Source organism: Taurulus bubalis (assembly GCF_910589615.1).
Source record: "Taurulus bubalis genome assembly, chromosome: 1".
In the NCBI taxonomy this organism is placed as follows: Eukaryota; Metazoa; Chordata; class Actinopteri; order Perciformes; family Cottidae; genus Taurulus; species Taurulus bubalis.
The window spans coordinates 30,953,256-30,971,321 of NC_136589.1; the positions used below are offsets into that span (position 1 = coordinate 30,953,256).

An 18,066-nucleotide genomic window follows, 5' to 3' on the forward strand; every position below is an offset into this window, starting at 1 on the left:
TACTAAATGACAAACTACCAATACATTTGATTTATTGCTGCTTAAATACCTCACCTGCCTTGTTGTGTTCCTTCCTTGTTCCACCTTTGCCAAGGCTATTTCCCTTTACATGTGTGTTAGGCCTGTGTACCCCTAGGCAGGCCCAGAACACGCTGGTTAGGGGGTACTTTGCTGAAAAAATATTTCACAGGGGGTACATCACTGAAAAAAGGTTAAGAACCATTAGATTGTATAAGTGGATGTAGTCATCGTGACGTCACCCATTGTTTGTGTACTGTCTAGAGTTCGCCATCTTTAAATACGGCCATCACCATGTTGTTGTTGTTTTTGTAACCGATGAACGGAATTACCATATTTGGGATGGAGGAGTGACGTAGTGACGCCGGATAGAGCTTAATCCCAGTATGCCCTCCCCAAAGCATACTACGCTTTATGGTCTGAACGACTCAACACTATATTAACTGTCATATCATGCCATAACATTTGAATGTCTCTGAATATTTAGTCGCCATCCAAAAAATCCCACAATGGAACAAAAAGGAGTCTATGGCACTACCAATATCCTAATGCGATGCCCTTTATAGAGTAGATGCTTGAATTACAGTCATGCAACACAATAGTATACCTGTGAGTGTATATACTCACTATAGAGTCAACTATTTAGTGTCTATCAGTAGTGAATGAGTGAAAAGGGGAGCTATTTCGCAGCATTTGATTTGTCATAACAGGAAAAGCACAGGCGCAACTAAAGATGGCTCTGCTCCATCAACTGTCATTGTAACTTTGCAGTGATATCAGGAACTAGAGATGGGTAATCTACAGTCCTAATTTATGTTGTTAACTACGCCCATGCTTTTTTCCACATTTGTTACACTTCCAGTAATTTTTATATTTTTGCTAGTAAAAGCTGATGATGGAATGGAAAAAGATGTTTCATGTATCTTATGAAATACATTAAATGCAAATCATAACCACATACACATATCCATACAATCACAACAGTTTTAGAGTAAAAGAATATTTTAAGAGATAAATGTGCCTGCATCACTTCACTAGTTATACAGTCCACTTAAGCTTCGCACATTTTCAAAAGATCCAAATAGAATATCATAGTGCAGTGCTCTTTGACGTAAAATACCATTTGCTGCTCCGGGGCACTAATCAGATATTGATGTCAGTTTTTCACATTAAAAAAGAAGTGGTTTCTCTTGACTTGCCATTTTGCACCGTGATTCAACAATAACACAAATTCTTCAACCAAGTTTCACTCTTTTCACCCGGATCTAAATATAGTAGTAATGGCTCACCATGCTCAAATATGCAGGGAGCCACTACCATACAAAAGCATACTAGCAATGATTAGTACACCAAACTGCACTGTGTCACAGAGTGATGATACAGAGTATTTTCTTTTTCCTTCACTCTGCCCAATTGTGCACCGATGATGTCATGCCTCTCATGCCTCTCATGTACTTCAGACCAGTTTCCATTCATATTTAATGAGAGTCTCTGCACAAGTGATTTGTACTGGTGAGTAACTCATCACATATTCTCTTTGACTGCACTACATGCTTCCTCCGTGGTCCTTCGCAAGATCCAAACAAAGGAGCAAATGGGATACCCGGGAGAATGTGAGAGAGAGAATAATGCCCTTTTCTTTGTCACAGCCACCTTCATGGGCCTCAGGAGAAAAGAACACTGGCCTGAGAAAAACACTTTTCAATCCACCTTTGACCTAGAACAAACAACCACCTGGTTGGAAGGTACACACCAGCACAGATGCCTGGGAAACACACTGGGATGTGTGCATGCTGACAAGGAAGGACTGCATAACACAAGAAACCAAAGCCTTGAATTTAATATTTCCATGCAAGAAAACAAAAAACACAGGCATGATGAGCACACATACATGGAAAGACACAATCTCTTTTAATCTGCTTAGTGAGCAAAAACTCCAAAGATCTTGTTGTGATTATGAAGCATTTTGTAATAATCAGTATGAAGTGGACATATGCTGTATCCCTAAGGAAAACTATTTGATTTACATCAACCATTTTGTGAGCTGGGGATAGTCTGTGGAAAGGGGAGATTTCCGTGCAAGAGGTCATTGGCTCATGAATGTAATTTGTACTCCAGGGATTTTTGTTCTTTTTACACGCAGATATCTCTGCTTAGTAACCGCTAGGTGAACTAGAGAGACTAGACGCCCTTCAGCCGGATGATTCTCATTCAAGCATCCACCTTACTGATGTGACTCACGCTCCACAGTCACTGGTCTTACCCTGCATTGCAATATTTTCAATGGAGGGGACAAAAACAGATGTCACTGAGTACTAAAACCTCAAATGTGTATCTTCATATTCTGTTAAAATAACTGCCAGCTGTGCATAATGTCCTCTGAAATGCAAGGGTTATTTACAGTACACCATTGTGTACATCTGGAGGATAATTAACAGGAGGGAAAGCGCTGTGCAACATTCAGAGAGAAGTAAAAATACTATTATATGCATCTTTCTAGCTGAAGCAATTTCATCTGGGGCCATCCTGTTGAAAGGCTTTCCACAGGACTGAAACAGTTACTGGTAACTGCAAATTAGTTCAACTACTCGCCAAAAGCATGACAGATAATAGTGATCTGCTGCTGGGTGAGCTATTACCCATAACTAAACAGATTTCCCACTTTGGGTCTATGCCTGTGTGTGTGTGTGTGTGTGTGTGTGTGTGTGTACATAATATAAAAGTGTCTTCTACCCTCTCATCTCCCTCAGCGAGGAGAAAAAAGTGATGGAGGGCCTCCAGTAATTAGAGTGGAGAGCCTCTCCTTTCACTACACAAATAATGGTAGCCCTTCACCTGCTGTAGAAAGTCACCCTGAATCTACACTCGCACCCAAATCGGACACAGACAAGCTCACACAAACACACTTCTCACCTGCTCCAGTTTCCAGTGGAACTCGGCAGGTCTGAAAGTGTCAACCTGAGTGAAATCTCTTCTGAGCAGGAAAACCAGGCGGCAGTTGTGGACATACAGCGAGTAATGGTGGCGGTTCATTTCTGAAATGGGAAGATCACAAACATGCACGGTCACACAAAGACTGAAACATCTGCTCCTTAGATTTTCTTATTGATTTCTTTCTTGAGCCATCCAGCACAGCTGTGCGAAAGACTAAACTGTTTTCAGCTACCTCAGATGGGTTCTCTACATCAAAACACAGCTGTCAGCATGACCGAAAGTAGGGTAACAGAGTCTATGCTGCTGTTATGTCTGTCTTTTGATTATCGACTGGTCTGTTTAAGATGGCAATTGAAGTGAGTCCCACTTGCTCTGCTTTTATAAATAAATCAGCTTGAGGAGGGATGAAATGTAAGGTGTGCAACAGATTCTCCTCTAAATACAATTTCACAGAAACAGATGTTTGTCATTTCCGACCCACGTAGCAGTTCAAAACAATGTCAAAGCAATATTGTGAAAATGTAGGATCATTCAGTCTGTCTACATTGATTTCTTTTACCATGTCACTAAAGGTCGGGTGATCATTTTAATATTATCATTTATTGTCTCGGCCGGTCTACTTATAATTCTGCTAAAGTCTGTCACAGTGTGAACTCTTGAATGCAAATGTAAAAAATAAGGGATGATGGATTTAGAATAAGGCATGTCAGTATAAATAAGTATACATTTGACAATCTGACAATTATTTCGAGATATAACTGACACATTGCTATCAAGATGTAAAGCTTTAAAGTTGAGATGAACAATGCCCTTTTAGCCCTTTTAGAACACAGCCTTGATCATAGTGTCCAATCATAGTGTCCAATCATCCAATCATCTTTTATTCCTGTAAAACAAAATATGCTCACATAAGCTAGGACCAACCTATTTAAAGCAATTATATTAAGACATCCATCAATAAATGGGCAACTTTAAGTAACAAGGGAGATGTGTGGAGCCTCAGTCCTCCGTAGCTGTGCATCGTGCTTCCCTCTAAGCCCTGCCTTCCACTTTTTATTGCAGAAGCTAAAGACAATGCAACTTCTGTTTCACTGGGACTTTAATAATCATCAACCTAGTTATTTTTTCTCTATCTCCCTTCTTTGATGTCACCAGGCTCAGCCAGACGAATGTCAGGATAAAATATATGAGCATTTTTCCACACAGTATTGGTGATCTGGCCTTCACACTGAGCCTTCTGGTACCATTCATATCCTTAAGCCAAAAAGTTGCAATGAAAAAAAATGCTTTCTAAGATTCTGATGGTTTAACACAAACCACTCTGCAGTTTTGTATTACAAGATCAGACCACACATTTCGTAAGCTAATAAGCCATCTGTGAGACTATTGTGAAAGCATGCAATGTGCAGATGGCTTGCTTAATTACACAGTTCAGGCAGCTCAGTTCAGCTATGCAGTGGGGAAAAAGTTTAAAGTTTCAAAGACACTTGCCATTGTGGGCTCCAGTCTTGGCTTATCTGTCTTGTTATTTTATTGATCATGATATGCTCATAGTTTTTTTCTAATGCTGAGGACACTAGGAAATCAAAGTGTAAAATGTTTTAGTAAAAGGGACGTAAGAATTAAGTAGTTTCCAGTACTTCTAAAGCAGAGCATAACGGATTCTAAACGATAGGACAATTCATATAAACTCAATGTCAATTTGTTATTCAAGTATTCAATTTTCACTCTCCATAATGTTAGACGATGTAAATATACTTCTTAAGATTGAGCATGTGATACATCGTTTCCTCACCAGTCTTGTCAGAGTTACACAGTAAGGTTTCCTTCTCAGATCTGAGTGCTGCACTGGGCCCGTGTTTCATCCATGTTGCTATGGTGAACTGGTCTGTCAGGTTTTGGGACACCACGTGATCTGGAACATTAGCAGCCTGATGTCCGTCGAATCTGTAGATGAGGTCGCTGTCGCGGCTACTGTCAGTCAGCAGAGATGCCGTCCAGTTTGTGGAAGGGCTGGGGGCAGGAAGGAGGTCAGTGCTGCCTGATGCTGCACCTGGATGTGTCAATCACATGATACAACACTGTCAAGGTGCCTGCACAGAGTAGCAACCTGCAGGGAAACTGGTTCTCTGGAGATTTCTTTTTCCTCCCAAAAGTCAACATATATCAGTTCATGACCTAATGTTGTTTGTTCATGTCAGAATGAATATTTAGAAATGGTGAATATATCTGTTGTAATCTGATATTACTGGCTATTTGTTGTGGCTCATGTCACACAACACGGCTACTAAGTGAAATTACTTACATAACACTTACTTTTGCCACCATGTACCATGTACTCAATCAAAATAAGAGTCATGCTGGCCCTATACTGTATTCCCCTCACTCACATCAAAAGTAACTTGGTAATTTTACAAGACATAGTATAATCAACAACTTACATCTATAAATTACTGGCTTGTGTGACATATTGACAAATTGCTAATCAAGACTTTTTTTTTAGATGTTTAAATTCTGATGAGGAAAAATATGAAAACACATGCACAAAAATCTTTTATTTTTTCAGAAAAAAATAAATAATTCTAATCAATCAACAGGAATATTCAGTTTGTTGTGCTATATACTGTCTGCTACAGTGCAAAACCATGGGAAGCAAAAATGAGGACGTCACAGTTTGGGATGGCGTTTGGGAATTTAATTTAAAATAAAACAATTATTTCAAATTAGTCTCGAGGATTGAACTAGCACACCAGAGATTGGCATATTTATAAACTGCTGAGGCTAAGATGTCAAGAGGTAATTTCTTTTTTGAATAAAATTGTTCCTTGTCTGTCATTATTATGACTACCCTTTGCTCTCTCATAGTCCAAGAGTCTTAAATAGTACCTCACTATTTCATGGAACTTCTCCTTCTTAAAATAATGCATTTTCTCTCTTCTTCTTCTTCTTCTCTTTCTGTATACTTACCACAGAGTTTTTGCAGAGACTTCTCAGAGTATGTTTCCCGATCACAGCCCTTCCCGATGTGATTGGTCTGTAGCTCTAACATCGCCTTCACGCTAGACAGAGGACCTCCACACGTTTCTATGTGCATCTTGGGAAACAGCTGCCTGCTGCCAGTCCCGGGCTCATAGTCCACCCGCTTGTTCCAACCTTTAAGAACCAAAATGTGTTTGTTGTTTATGGAGTAAGTATTTCATTTAGTTATGTCAGTAGTGTTAAATGTTACCAGTACAGATGACTTGGTATCACGTAGGAAACACTTGATAAAAGAAATCTTAATATATGTGAGATGATACCTGATGTCTATATCAGTCTCACCCCCATTTGATTGTGCATACACACTCGGGCATCTATGCGTTATTTTCTTGTTGGTTGTGGTTTCATTGTGGTGTGACAACAAAGTTTACTATTTCTACCCATCATGATAAATCTGTTTAACCTGTCTCTTGCAATTGTACACCCAACTTTGTACTCAACCTCACATATTTTAAGAAACAGTACTTGCTAGCTATTTGATGGTGGGAAGGGCTATCTATGTTCTGTCTTCAGACAGTTTTAAACGTTTGCTTTCTCTAAACCAATTACAGGCTCACCACTAACCTTCCACTTGGTGTAACAATAAACTAAATTTCTCATTGTTTGGCAATATTTTTTTTAAATGTTGTATCTTAAAATTGAAAGAAAGACAAAATATGTCGGGACAACATAATAACAATAACAATGTTACCTCATTTATAGTATGTATATGTACTTGCATTTCAAGTGATAGACACAACCATTTTAGCATATTTTTATATCTTTAAACACTGTTTACTGTAGGACCCACATAAGTCTTGTTGCTAACATCGCTGTCTTTTCTATTGTTACAGCTGTCCAGGGAAATTTAGGAAATAATGTTTATGTTTTTCTGTAGTTGTTTCATAATGAGCATGTGGGTCTTGAATGAAGGACAGCTATCCACACAGGCTTGAGCCTTTCTTGCCCTGTGTCAAGTCAAAGGGAGACTGAAAGGGCCAGTAACATGACAGGCCTGGTAGAAAGAGGTGCTGGCCTCCTTGTAACTGTCAGTCCTGCTGCCAGGTGTTATACTTTGATTACCTTTGAATCGCATTGGTGAAAGGAATTCACAAGAATTATTGTGTGTTTGTGTGTGTAGGTGGACACCTGGACACTCTTAACAAGCCTACAGAATATGATATCATGTCTCCTGAGACAAAAGGAGAAGCAAACTGCTACCAGGTAGGCGAGGAGTGAGAGGTGAGGTGAAGCAAGACGTTTTTAAGCCTCTGTTTATGCCGGGGAGCCTTCTTAAAAAAAAGAGCCACAAAATAACTGCTGACCTTTACACACAGACAATATATAAGGTTGTGTACAAAAGACTTGATGTTTTATCCAAGGCATTGAGCTGCTGAGGGTTACATTCACCCTCAGCAGCTCAACATTAATGATGATGTTAGCAGGGTATGATAGCAAGTTTTCCTTGTGATAGTCATGCTCAGTGTCGATAGCCCGTGGTACCATCTGGATCTGCACATTTCCTTTATATTCTTACATTATTTCTTTGTTCGGCCTACTGTGCCAAAACCAGTGGCTCCTCTGCTGTCCATGAAGATGACATTCACTTCAAGTTGAATGTCATTTCAGACAACTTTCTCAACCCTAAACTCGCTCTCTGCACCCCCTCTGTGATGTGCACTGACATTTCCTTCAATGAGTGTACCCAAAGCCTAAACAACTGGCATTCACATCATTTTCAGTAAGTGCTCTCTTTGAACTAATGGATCTTTTCTGTAACAATAGGCTTAGTCAGATGTCATTTTTCTTCTAAATTATCTTGTCTTGTCATAACACACAATTATGTATATATATATATATATATATATATATATATATATATATATATATATATATATATATATTTTTTTTTTTACAGTTTGAGCAATACAGATTTTGTACACTATTGCCTAAAATTGAATGGCATGACACAGCAACACTTACTAGATCCACATGGAGAGCCCATTTAGCTCTGGGGTTAAAACGCCACTATTGAACCACATCTCTGTTTTGAGTCTGGCCGGGAACATTTGTTGTATTTCTCTCTCCTTTCTTTCTTGTCTTTAATACAGGCTTAAAATGGCAACAAAACAAACACCCTCCACGTGGTCTCAGTGCATGTAGAATTTGGCAAATAACAATTTTGTTCATGAATAAACAAGAGTTGTTTTGTATGATTCTTGGCTCAGTTGCTCTTGGAGCTTTATAATAATATGATGGAATGAATGAAACTGTTTAGGGGATTTGGTCATGGATTTAAACGGCACTACTTACTGTTGCACATGCTTTTATATAATGAAGCACAGCTTTGCAGTAGACTGGGTTTTTCTAACTGAAGATTGTAAAAAATAACCATCACCTCTGTCCTTCACTACAAGTTTATTTCTCTATTTCCTCCCCTGAGTTGCCTGTTCATTCAACTCTTTGTTGATTTCTTTCTTCCTCCTTTCCCACTCTTATCTCTCTCTGTCTCCCTCTTTCATTCCTGTGTGAGCTTGACTCCTGAGATGCTGTCAGTGCTGACAGGTGAAGCAGCAAGGTAGACGGGCTGGCTCGAATGCCAAGCTGCTACCATGTTTAAGAAGGGGGAAAAACACACACTCCAGTCAACTTTCCATCTTTCCCTCTGGAGGTTTTTGTTCAGGTCTTCTGATTTCCTCGAGAGACGTTCACTCTAAAATGAGATTTGAATTCCCCTGAGGGAAAGGATATGCTAAAATACTGCTTTGTCTGCTTCAATTTTGTTAGTACTGCTTTACATTTAAGTTTCTTTAAACATAATATCAGTGCACTATATACCAGTAAAGTAATACGTACATTTATGGCTGTTATTACAAGGAAAATGTATGCATTTTGAAAATATTTCAGTCGTTGTTTCTTTATCTCTGACCTTGCCATCCGGGTTTGCAGACAGGCTTGACATCAATATGCACAGCCACATCCTCCTTTGCTCTCTTCTGACCGCAGTCAAAGGCCGTCACCATAATCTTGTAGCTCTGCTGCTTGTCATAGCTCAGCCGCTCTGTGTTTCGGATGTTTCCTGAAGGACACAAATACAAAGAGAAAATACAATTCACTGATAAAGGGAAGAATGGTTATGCTTATTTGACAATAATAAAGCAAGAAACACTTCCCACTGAGCAGTAATTGAAACTGACTTTGCATTAAAAAAAAGTATTTGTATTTATTGAAGCACCGTCAACAAGCAATAAGAATAACTATCTAATCTTCTCTCATGCTGTCGGTTTTACTTACAGTATGTAGGTCATTTAGAAGCATCAGTATTACATCGAGACTGTATAAAAACCAGTTAAAACACATACACAGTAACTTTCACAGTAACTTTAAGTAGCATACAGTAATGTTAATATATTATTGAAAGTACCTTAGGTAGTCATATGAAGAAATTGTTACAATAACAATGTGGACAAGTGGCACACATCAAGATCCCGAAAGGGATGGTGACTTCATATAACCAGAGCACTGATTGCAGTAGTTCCTTTGTAGACTGTTTACATATTTCAAAGAACTTGCTCAAGCATGTTAGCTTTGCAGTATAAGATACTATGGGCATGTGAGCTGGTTTTATGTGATCAGTTGAATCCAAAGTTTAATATCAGGTACAGTAACCCACTAATCTTGCTTCCTGAGAGTGGCCTCAGGGGGAGTGAGGACTATTTAACTGTAGCCACCAAGGTTTGGGTTGGCTATTTGTCAGAAGTAGACAACACACACACTCACACACTCACTCACTCACTCACACACACACACACACACACACACACACACACACACACACACACACACACACACACACACGCACACAAACACACACACACACACACACACACACACAAACACACACACACACACACACACACACACACACAGACTTAGAGAGAGAAAGAGGAGAAGAGTGAGACTCCTGTGTATGTCATTGATTACTTGACATTGGATGCCTTAAGCCCTAATAGCATGGGACTAGTATTAACCCCCTGTCCCCCCCGTCCCTTATACATGTTTTGAGGAGCCCAGCAAGTGTGAAAAAAATATTACGTGGCTATCGATTCACTAGGGATTACACCCAAGGAAGACTGTTTGCAACAATCCTACAGTATGTTTTACTGACCGAGCAAAAGTGTTTACAATGCAGCAATGCAGTTCATAGTCTCTTTAAAGAGATTGAGCTGCTGGTTGCAACAGCAACATCGAAGCAGAAAAAATACAAGACTACATTTTTTTCCACTTAATGATTAAACACGTAATTTATATGTGAGACAGATAAAGATACCCAAGATAAACAGCAGGTCTCAAAGCAATTCCGTGTTCTTAGTTTAGTCATTCACAGTCCGTTTGCAGACCTATGAGGAAAACTGAAGATATTTTTGTTGTTTGCATCTGGAGGCTTGACTGTCACTCTGGTGGCTTTTGCTGAGGGTAGAGCAGAAAAGATGAAAAGAGAGAAAAAGAGGGGAGGCCAGAGGAAAGGAGTTGCAGTGAGCAGTGAGCAGTGATCAATTCAGAGCACAGCAGTACAGACAAGAGAAGAGATGATCTTGAAATGTCAGAGGGAGAAAGGTGATGAGGTCAGAGTCAAACAAACATACATCACCTACAATGAGTATTAAACCAAAACTGGTGTGAAAAACAGTAACAGTTAAGGTATGGAATTTCAACATGCCACTTTTTCAACAGGTAAGAACATTTAAATTAAAAAATATATTTTACTCTTCTTGGTTCATTTGCAGGCTCCCTCATACGTCTTTCTCTCTGGGTCTATGGAGCCCACTGCCCACCATTTTCTTAATTTCCTGATAGTTATTAAAGAGACACCAATTATAGACATGACGTTCAGTTTGTCTCAAGGAGTTCTACTCAACTTGTGAACATAGTTACATAATGACTTACGTGGCTCTAGGGGGAAATTGCTAAAGTTTAGCTTACTGTGAGACATCTCACTCATGGCATCAGAGAACACTGCATTCCCTCACATCACAAACAGGTAAAATAGAAAGATATAAACAAAAATGCTTCATATCTGGGTCAGCAGCACTTGCGATAGTCTTAACAAGGTATTAATTGTATTATGTTCCAAAAATATGAGCTGTTAACCCTCCATGTGGGAAAATACAGAGTATGTGTGAGAATGAAAAGGCATCCTGAATTGCAGTTGTGTCTACACTGGCAGCAACCCCGTTGCAATTACACCAATGTCAGCAAAAGAGAATTAAAAGCAAAATAATTAGATTTTAGCAATACGATCAACCCTGCATGTATTGTATGTATCTAAATCTAAATTTAAAGTATGTTGGCAAAGTTAATTATATATGTAATCAAAACATAGCAAATAGATGCTCAATTTGCTAGAATCCACTGTGTAAACAACCACATCGAAATTCTGAAAAAAAAATGTTTTAAGAAATAATAAAGATGTGTACTTCTGTCTGATCTATTGGTAGAATTGAACACACACACACACACACACACACACACACACACACACACACACACACACACACACACACACACACACACACACAAAGCCCTCCAGTCTCTCGTCAGTCTCGATTACGCTGCACTCAGATCAGCACTGCGTGAATGTGGAAGCTCAACGAGGAGGCAGCGCAAATCCAAAAGCTGGAATTTTATATAGGCAGATGTGCTCAGAATAGCTCTCAATCAGAAATAAAGCACTCTCCCCCAGTCCACAAGGACTGGTGTAAAGCCACAAACGAACAAAAGGAAATAAAAAAATAAAAGAAGAAGCTGTCAAAACTGAAGATGCATCTTTGGTGAGTAACTTTTGAGCTACAATATCCACTGATGAAAAAGCTCCTTCAAGGATCACAACATTATTGTTATTCATTTTTATCTGGGGTTTGGTGTACATCCATACAAATAAGACTGGTGCAGTGCTACTGTACATACTGATTAAATAAATTGTTCATCATCCAGCACTAACAAACCTAGACTTAATATAATTATTCATGGAATTCTTTTCTTTACATAAAGTTGGTATATTCATTGTTTGCTCCAGATTCAGTCGTCTCAGCATTGGTCATGTATTCTTTAGTAGAGACTTGTTCATACAAGATTCAGATGACTGAAACATTCTACTTTCACCGAGACATTTACCATGCTGTTTGGGCTGTTCGGGCTGTTTTAACACAGTAAATGATTGGTAAAATATACAGCAGTGATTTCTTGAGGGGGAACTGGAGAATGGGTGCTACTCCATCAGTATGAGAACAATGCAGCGGGCGGCCATAACCAGTGTGGCACACTCATAAACTGGCCCGGCCATGTCAACAAAGGACAAGAGAAGCTTGGATTACAACACAAACAAAGGAAGAGTGACTTCTATATTTGCTCAGGTCGACATTAATCCACTATATCTTTACATAGCAAATAGTTGTTTGCTGCTGTATTAATGCTCTGAATGTCGCATTTAGAGAACCTTTAAAGATGACCTGCTGTACAATTGTGTGTGTGTGTGTGTGTGTGTGTGTGTGTGTGTGTGTGTGTGTGTGTGTGTGTGTGTGTGTGTGTGTGTGTGTGACATAATTAGTGGCCCTTCAATGTACTTTCATTTTATAAAAACTTCCCAAAAATAAAGCCTCCGGGCACGCCAACTGACTCTCGCTGTGCTATCCTAGTTTCCCCTCTCCCTATGACACACACTTCATACCTAATCACATCATTTATAACTACAGTCCAGTCTCTCCTTCAGCCAAGCCAGGTTCAAACACACATAAATGCACACACACACACACGCACACACGCACACACGCACACACACACACACACACACACACACACACACACACACACACACACACACACACACACACACACACACACACACTTACCATTGCGGTCTATTGCAAATGGCGTCCCTGCCGTGACAATCTCATAGTTGCAGATCTGGCTGTACTGTGGTGAACAGTCTTGGTCCCAAGCTTCCACCTGCAAATTATAACAGTACGTTTCCTCCCAGTTCTTGACCAACACTAAATAGACTAAAAACAATACCAATATCTCAAATGTTCAATCAAATTATTTTTTGGTGTAATCATTAATCCTTTCTAAACTGCACATTGGTATGTCAGGGTGATTGGAACAATACAACAATGATGCACAATATAACAGAGCGAACTAAATAATGCTTACTTTAATACATAATATCTAAATACCTGCAAAATGCTGTCGTAGATTTTGCCCTCTGTTACCGATGCCTTGTAAAGTGGCTCCCGAAACACGGGGCAGAACTCATTGACATCATCCACCTGGATGTGAACCACCGCCCTGAGTGGAGGAAGGAATGAAAGAAAGAGGGAGCAGGGAGGGAGCACAGTAGGAAGGATGCAAAGAAAGTGGAGTGGAAATGATTGATGGAGAAAAGGTAAAGAAAGGACAGAGGGAAATAAGAGATGGATGGAGGATGGTAGAGTGGAGAGAAGGAAAAATCTCTTTCAGTCATTAGGGATCATTAAAATTAATTGAGAACTAAAGTATTTCACTGTTTATCTTAAGAACGGTGCTTAGTTGAAGGCAGAAGAGCGTGAGAGGAAAACAATTCCTTTGCTTGTCGGGAAAATAGATTCTTTCTGAAAAACATGATTGAAAAGAGAGTGATTAAAAGGTATTTCCCATGAGGTCTTGTTTATTGGTATTTCTTTGGGAAATTAGGTCCAATTATCATCTAATGTCAATCGAACTGTTACTTAAGGCATGCCAACTGACACAAGCTCATCTACCGCAGATCCTGCAAAGCCATATTGTTTTTCAAGGTATTAGTTGGTACCAGCTCCTTTCCTCCTAGTCCGATGCAAACACACACATAAAGACCCAATCTCATCTGCTAGAAGAAACCGATATTATTAACTTTACACTCTTGATAACATTTGTGCACCTAAGTATAGAAATGGAGCAATAATTCAGATCATATCATGACATTTTCTCTCCCGGTGACCTTCGCTGACAACAACTGAAGAACTGAAGAAGCACATCTGGCTAATTAATGACATTAGCTTAATGAGGCCTATTTAGAATGTCATGCTGTGATAATGTCACACTCTTACACACGTACACTTCTTGTCATTCATCATCCAATGGTGAAATTCATCACAGATCCCTGAGCTGATAAATGTATACCTTTCTCATCCTCCTTTTAGTACCAAGCCTGCAGCAGCCTATTTTGAAGCCCCTTGTCTCTGACTGAAGGACCAGAGTGTTTGATTTGCTGCTGTCAATGCCATTCTGCCTGTCTGTCAATCTCATTCACATAGCACTGTCCCGCACACATAAAGACACACTTCATATTGATGGGTCATTAGTGGGACATATCCTGAGAACAGAACTACAAGTCTCAGCTGTCACTGCTGCAGTACTGAGAGATCTTGGGGAAAAGAGAACTTAGAAACAGCAGACACTATATCTAATTGTAGATTTAAGGTAATTTTCCACAATATAAAAGTTAGTTTCTAAATTAATAATCAACCTAAAGGGAGGGATTATTGTATAAGGGATGTTGTTGTAATCTTTGCCCAAGATGACACATTCAGGAATCATGGTTTCCAACCCAGTCCTCTCTGAAGCAGGGTCCTAAAACCACAGGTGAACAAATCACTTTTGACAACTTTGTAGTTGTGTCAACACATTCAGATCCATTTGAGTCATGCTTGAAAATGATTAAAGGTAAGTGATTTGAATATTACATTAATATATTATATGAAATTGGATTCATCGAATATTTGAATATTAATTTGTATAAAGCAGGTAGAAAATACATCAGTAACCTCAGTTTAATGCAGTCTATAATAGTGTTGGTAAAGCTCAATTTATAAAAATTGTTTATCATGTTCTCAGAATTTTCTGAGAACTTAATAACTAAATATGAGTAATTTATGCAGCTGCCTTTTGAGATACTATTTTTTATAAGTCATCTTTCTGTTACTTTGTCCGCCCACTTTAAGTCAGAATTATTCTGACAACAAAACAAGTGAATCATTCAAAAATAAATAATAATTAGCAGTGTTTGACAGCTTTAATACCGGGTCTGACAATTACCAGTTTTTAGGCAGCCTAAAGAAAGTTAAAGAAAGAAAGAGACACAAACATGTCAAATAGTCGATGGGGGAAGTGTTAATAAGGTCACAATGTGCAAAGCAATGTGCAAAGACACAAATAATTTGTTGAAAGGCAAGTGTATTAAATTGGAATATACTGTAACATATTTTTGTTATTTTGTAAATCCACCAATACAATTACAATACGTCTGTTAAATGTTTTTTTGTTGGACAATAGAAAATGTGGACACATACTATACACATGCTGTATATTAAAGACAGGACAGTGTTGTTCATATTTGGACACAAATAGATCAATTAAATAGATAGAATAACATACCGTATGCCTGACATGAAGAGAAAAAGAAGTTAACTCTTCACTGAGATACAGTATGTCTGTCACTCCCAATACACCGGGACAGAACGCAGAAAGCCATTGTTTGGGCAGAAAAACACACAGATCTGTTGTATTGACAGCTAAACTAAACACACCCACAAAACATGAACAAACAGTGGTTGACTCACTTGTGGGATTTCTTCCAGTCGGCCCCGCTGGGTCCGGCCCCACAGTCATAGGCCTGGATAATGAAGGTATACTCTTTCTGGCTCTCACAGTCCACAGAGCCACTGGCCCGCAGGACTCCCTCTCCTGATGTGCGATTCAACACCACTGCCTCAAATGGAGCATCCTGACCATAGATCTTAAAGGCACAAATCTCCCCTAAAAAGACATGGAAAGATGCATACATTATGGGATGTGTTATTTTACAGTAACAGAGATACCACCGTTGTTGTTTTAGTTCTACACAGAAACTCAGGATGATTCACATGAAGGCAGTCAGCGCAACAAGAATCACACTGTGTGAGAGACACAGTGTGAGACTGCCCCTAATTTCAGATTGACACTGCTTGAACATCTAAAAAACAAACATTGGAAACATTTTCAATAACTGGACTAATCTGGACTAATCATTCATTAATTTCTTTCATGACATTGCTGGTGTAGCGGACCCTTACCGAGACATTATAAACTGAGCTGAGATTGCACACATTTCCAATATGGAAGAATTAAAAAGACTATGTAAGGAACTAGTATTCATTCGGTAAAATAAGGTTGAATTAAATAAGTGTTTTTTCTCTTCCTGTCATAAAACTGCACCCCCTTACTCAAGAAGATAAAGAAAGACGACGTCAGCTTCTACCTCTACTCCTCTCCTCGACTCTGGACGTTGGCAGAACTACGCTCCAACTGCATAAATTATTTGAACTTAATTCAATGTAAAACTTCGATCGACGAATATAATTAAACAGTCAATGATATGAGTCATTGATTCTACCTGGTCACATGTAATCCTTTCATTTAGGTGATGTCCATTGTTATTCATTGTACTGTTCATCATATTCTTCATTCATTCATTTTGTTTATTTTATAGTTTATGCATTTATTTTTTGTTTAGTAGTTTAGTTATGTAGTTAGTCAAATACATATTTCATTTATAAAGAACTTGTTCATTTTATTTGAGTGTATAGGAAATAATAGGTCCATGCACACCTTGAGAAGAACTCTGTAGCAACCCTGAGGTGACATTTAATGGCTTAATATCAAATCTCAAAATGTTCCCTATTTTTATAAAATTGGGTGGCGTCCAAAATGTAATCCTTTGTTAAATTCTGTTAGTAACCTAATGGTGGCTTATGGCGTAAACTGAGTGACATCATTCTTTTGTAGTAATTTATTTATACTAATTTATTTATGAGTTTATAAATCATTATTAATTATATTAATTAATAATGATTTATTAAATCTGCTACCAGCAACAACACAATACTGGTAAAAGCTTTTGTGAGTATATATATATATATATATATATATATATATATATATATATATATATATATATATATATATATATATACACTGTATATATTTGAAGTTTTGTTTTGTCTCCCTGTGATTTTCTCAAACCCATAGCTACCAGATAATTGAAGTTCAATGGAACTATGGGTCATAAGCTAAAAAATACACAATGCTGACATTCTCTTTAAAGCACTTTACATTTTAGTCCAAGTCTCATTGCTGGACGCAGTGATCTTTGTCAGCATGAGCTGCTCACAAAAACACAGTATATACGTAGCTCCTGGGGTGTAGTGAGGAGAAAACAAATTTCTGATATGTGTCAAACTGTGCCAGCTCAACAAAAGATTGAATTTGTCGTGTCCGCAGAGTGCTCTATTGTACGCACTGTGTGCCGAACATGTGTGTGTGTGTTTCTGTGTGTCGATCATGGTTGTGGGTCTTGAGTCATCTGTGGAGTTCATTCCCATTTCAGGGAACAGGGAACAAAAAGCTGCAGCGCTCTTACCCTCTGCTGGCTGATATCGCTCAGAACATAGTGGGACATAGCGGCAACAAAAAGCTTTCCAGATAAGGGAATGCTTAAACCCCACTGACAAACACAAAGACAAAGTGACAACGCCACTGGCTTCTTTTCACTTCTGTCCCCCCTTGTCTTAATGTCCCACTGTCATGTGCAAAGTATTTTATTTTCTCTCTCTGACTTCTTTTTAACCTGATTCAACTGTTCACACCCCCTTCTTGGTTAAATAATGATGCTGACAAGCAGAGTGGGCTTCAAGGGTTGATCCCCAACCAATTTTCAAGATGCCTGGCCCTCGTATTGGCCTCTTTAAGGTTGGTTACGGTTTGTCATCAAGATGAAAATGTCTCCAATATGGCTGTGGAATGTGATGTGGACAGTTTGTCTAGAAAAGTAATAATAAACAGGCGATAAGCATGGTCTTGAACCTGCCTGTACGAACAAACTGAGCAAAAGAATGGATGGAGAGAGACATGAGGAGGAATGTGATGTGCCAATGTATATGTAAATAGAAATGACAGAAATTTTCGATGGATTCCAACTGTGTCAGCAAATGTGCACTTTAGGCACATAAATGCACACTTTCTTTCCTGCCACAGTTTGCTTCTCAC

At 38.8% G+C, this 18,066-nt stretch overlaps 1 protein-coding gene across 1 annotated transcript in view; it reads right to left on the reverse strand.

Moving 5' to 3' along the window:
* The window catches only part of LOC306743105 (calsyntenin-2-like), a gene marked incomplete at its 5' end in the record, with an annotated part of 143,335 nt that overhangs the window by 19,224 nt on the left and 106,045 nt on the right, over positions 1 to 18,066 (reverse strand). The window contains 7 exons of the mRNA XM_079225588.1: positions 2,932 to 3,053; positions 4,748 to 5,005; positions 5,920 to 6,105; positions 8,900 to 9,049; positions 12,879 to 12,975; positions 13,203 to 13,314; positions 15,603 to 15,798. Of these exons, the coding sequence (XP_079081714.1) occupies positions 2,932 to 3,053; positions 4,748 to 5,005; positions 5,920 to 6,105; positions 8,900 to 9,049; positions 12,879 to 12,975; positions 13,203 to 13,314; positions 15,603 to 15,798 (1,121 nt within the window). The remainder of the gene's footprint in view (positions 1 to 2,931; positions 3,054 to 4,747; positions 5,006 to 5,919; positions 6,106 to 8,899; positions 9,050 to 12,878; positions 12,976 to 13,202; positions 13,315 to 15,602; positions 15,799 to 18,066) is intronic.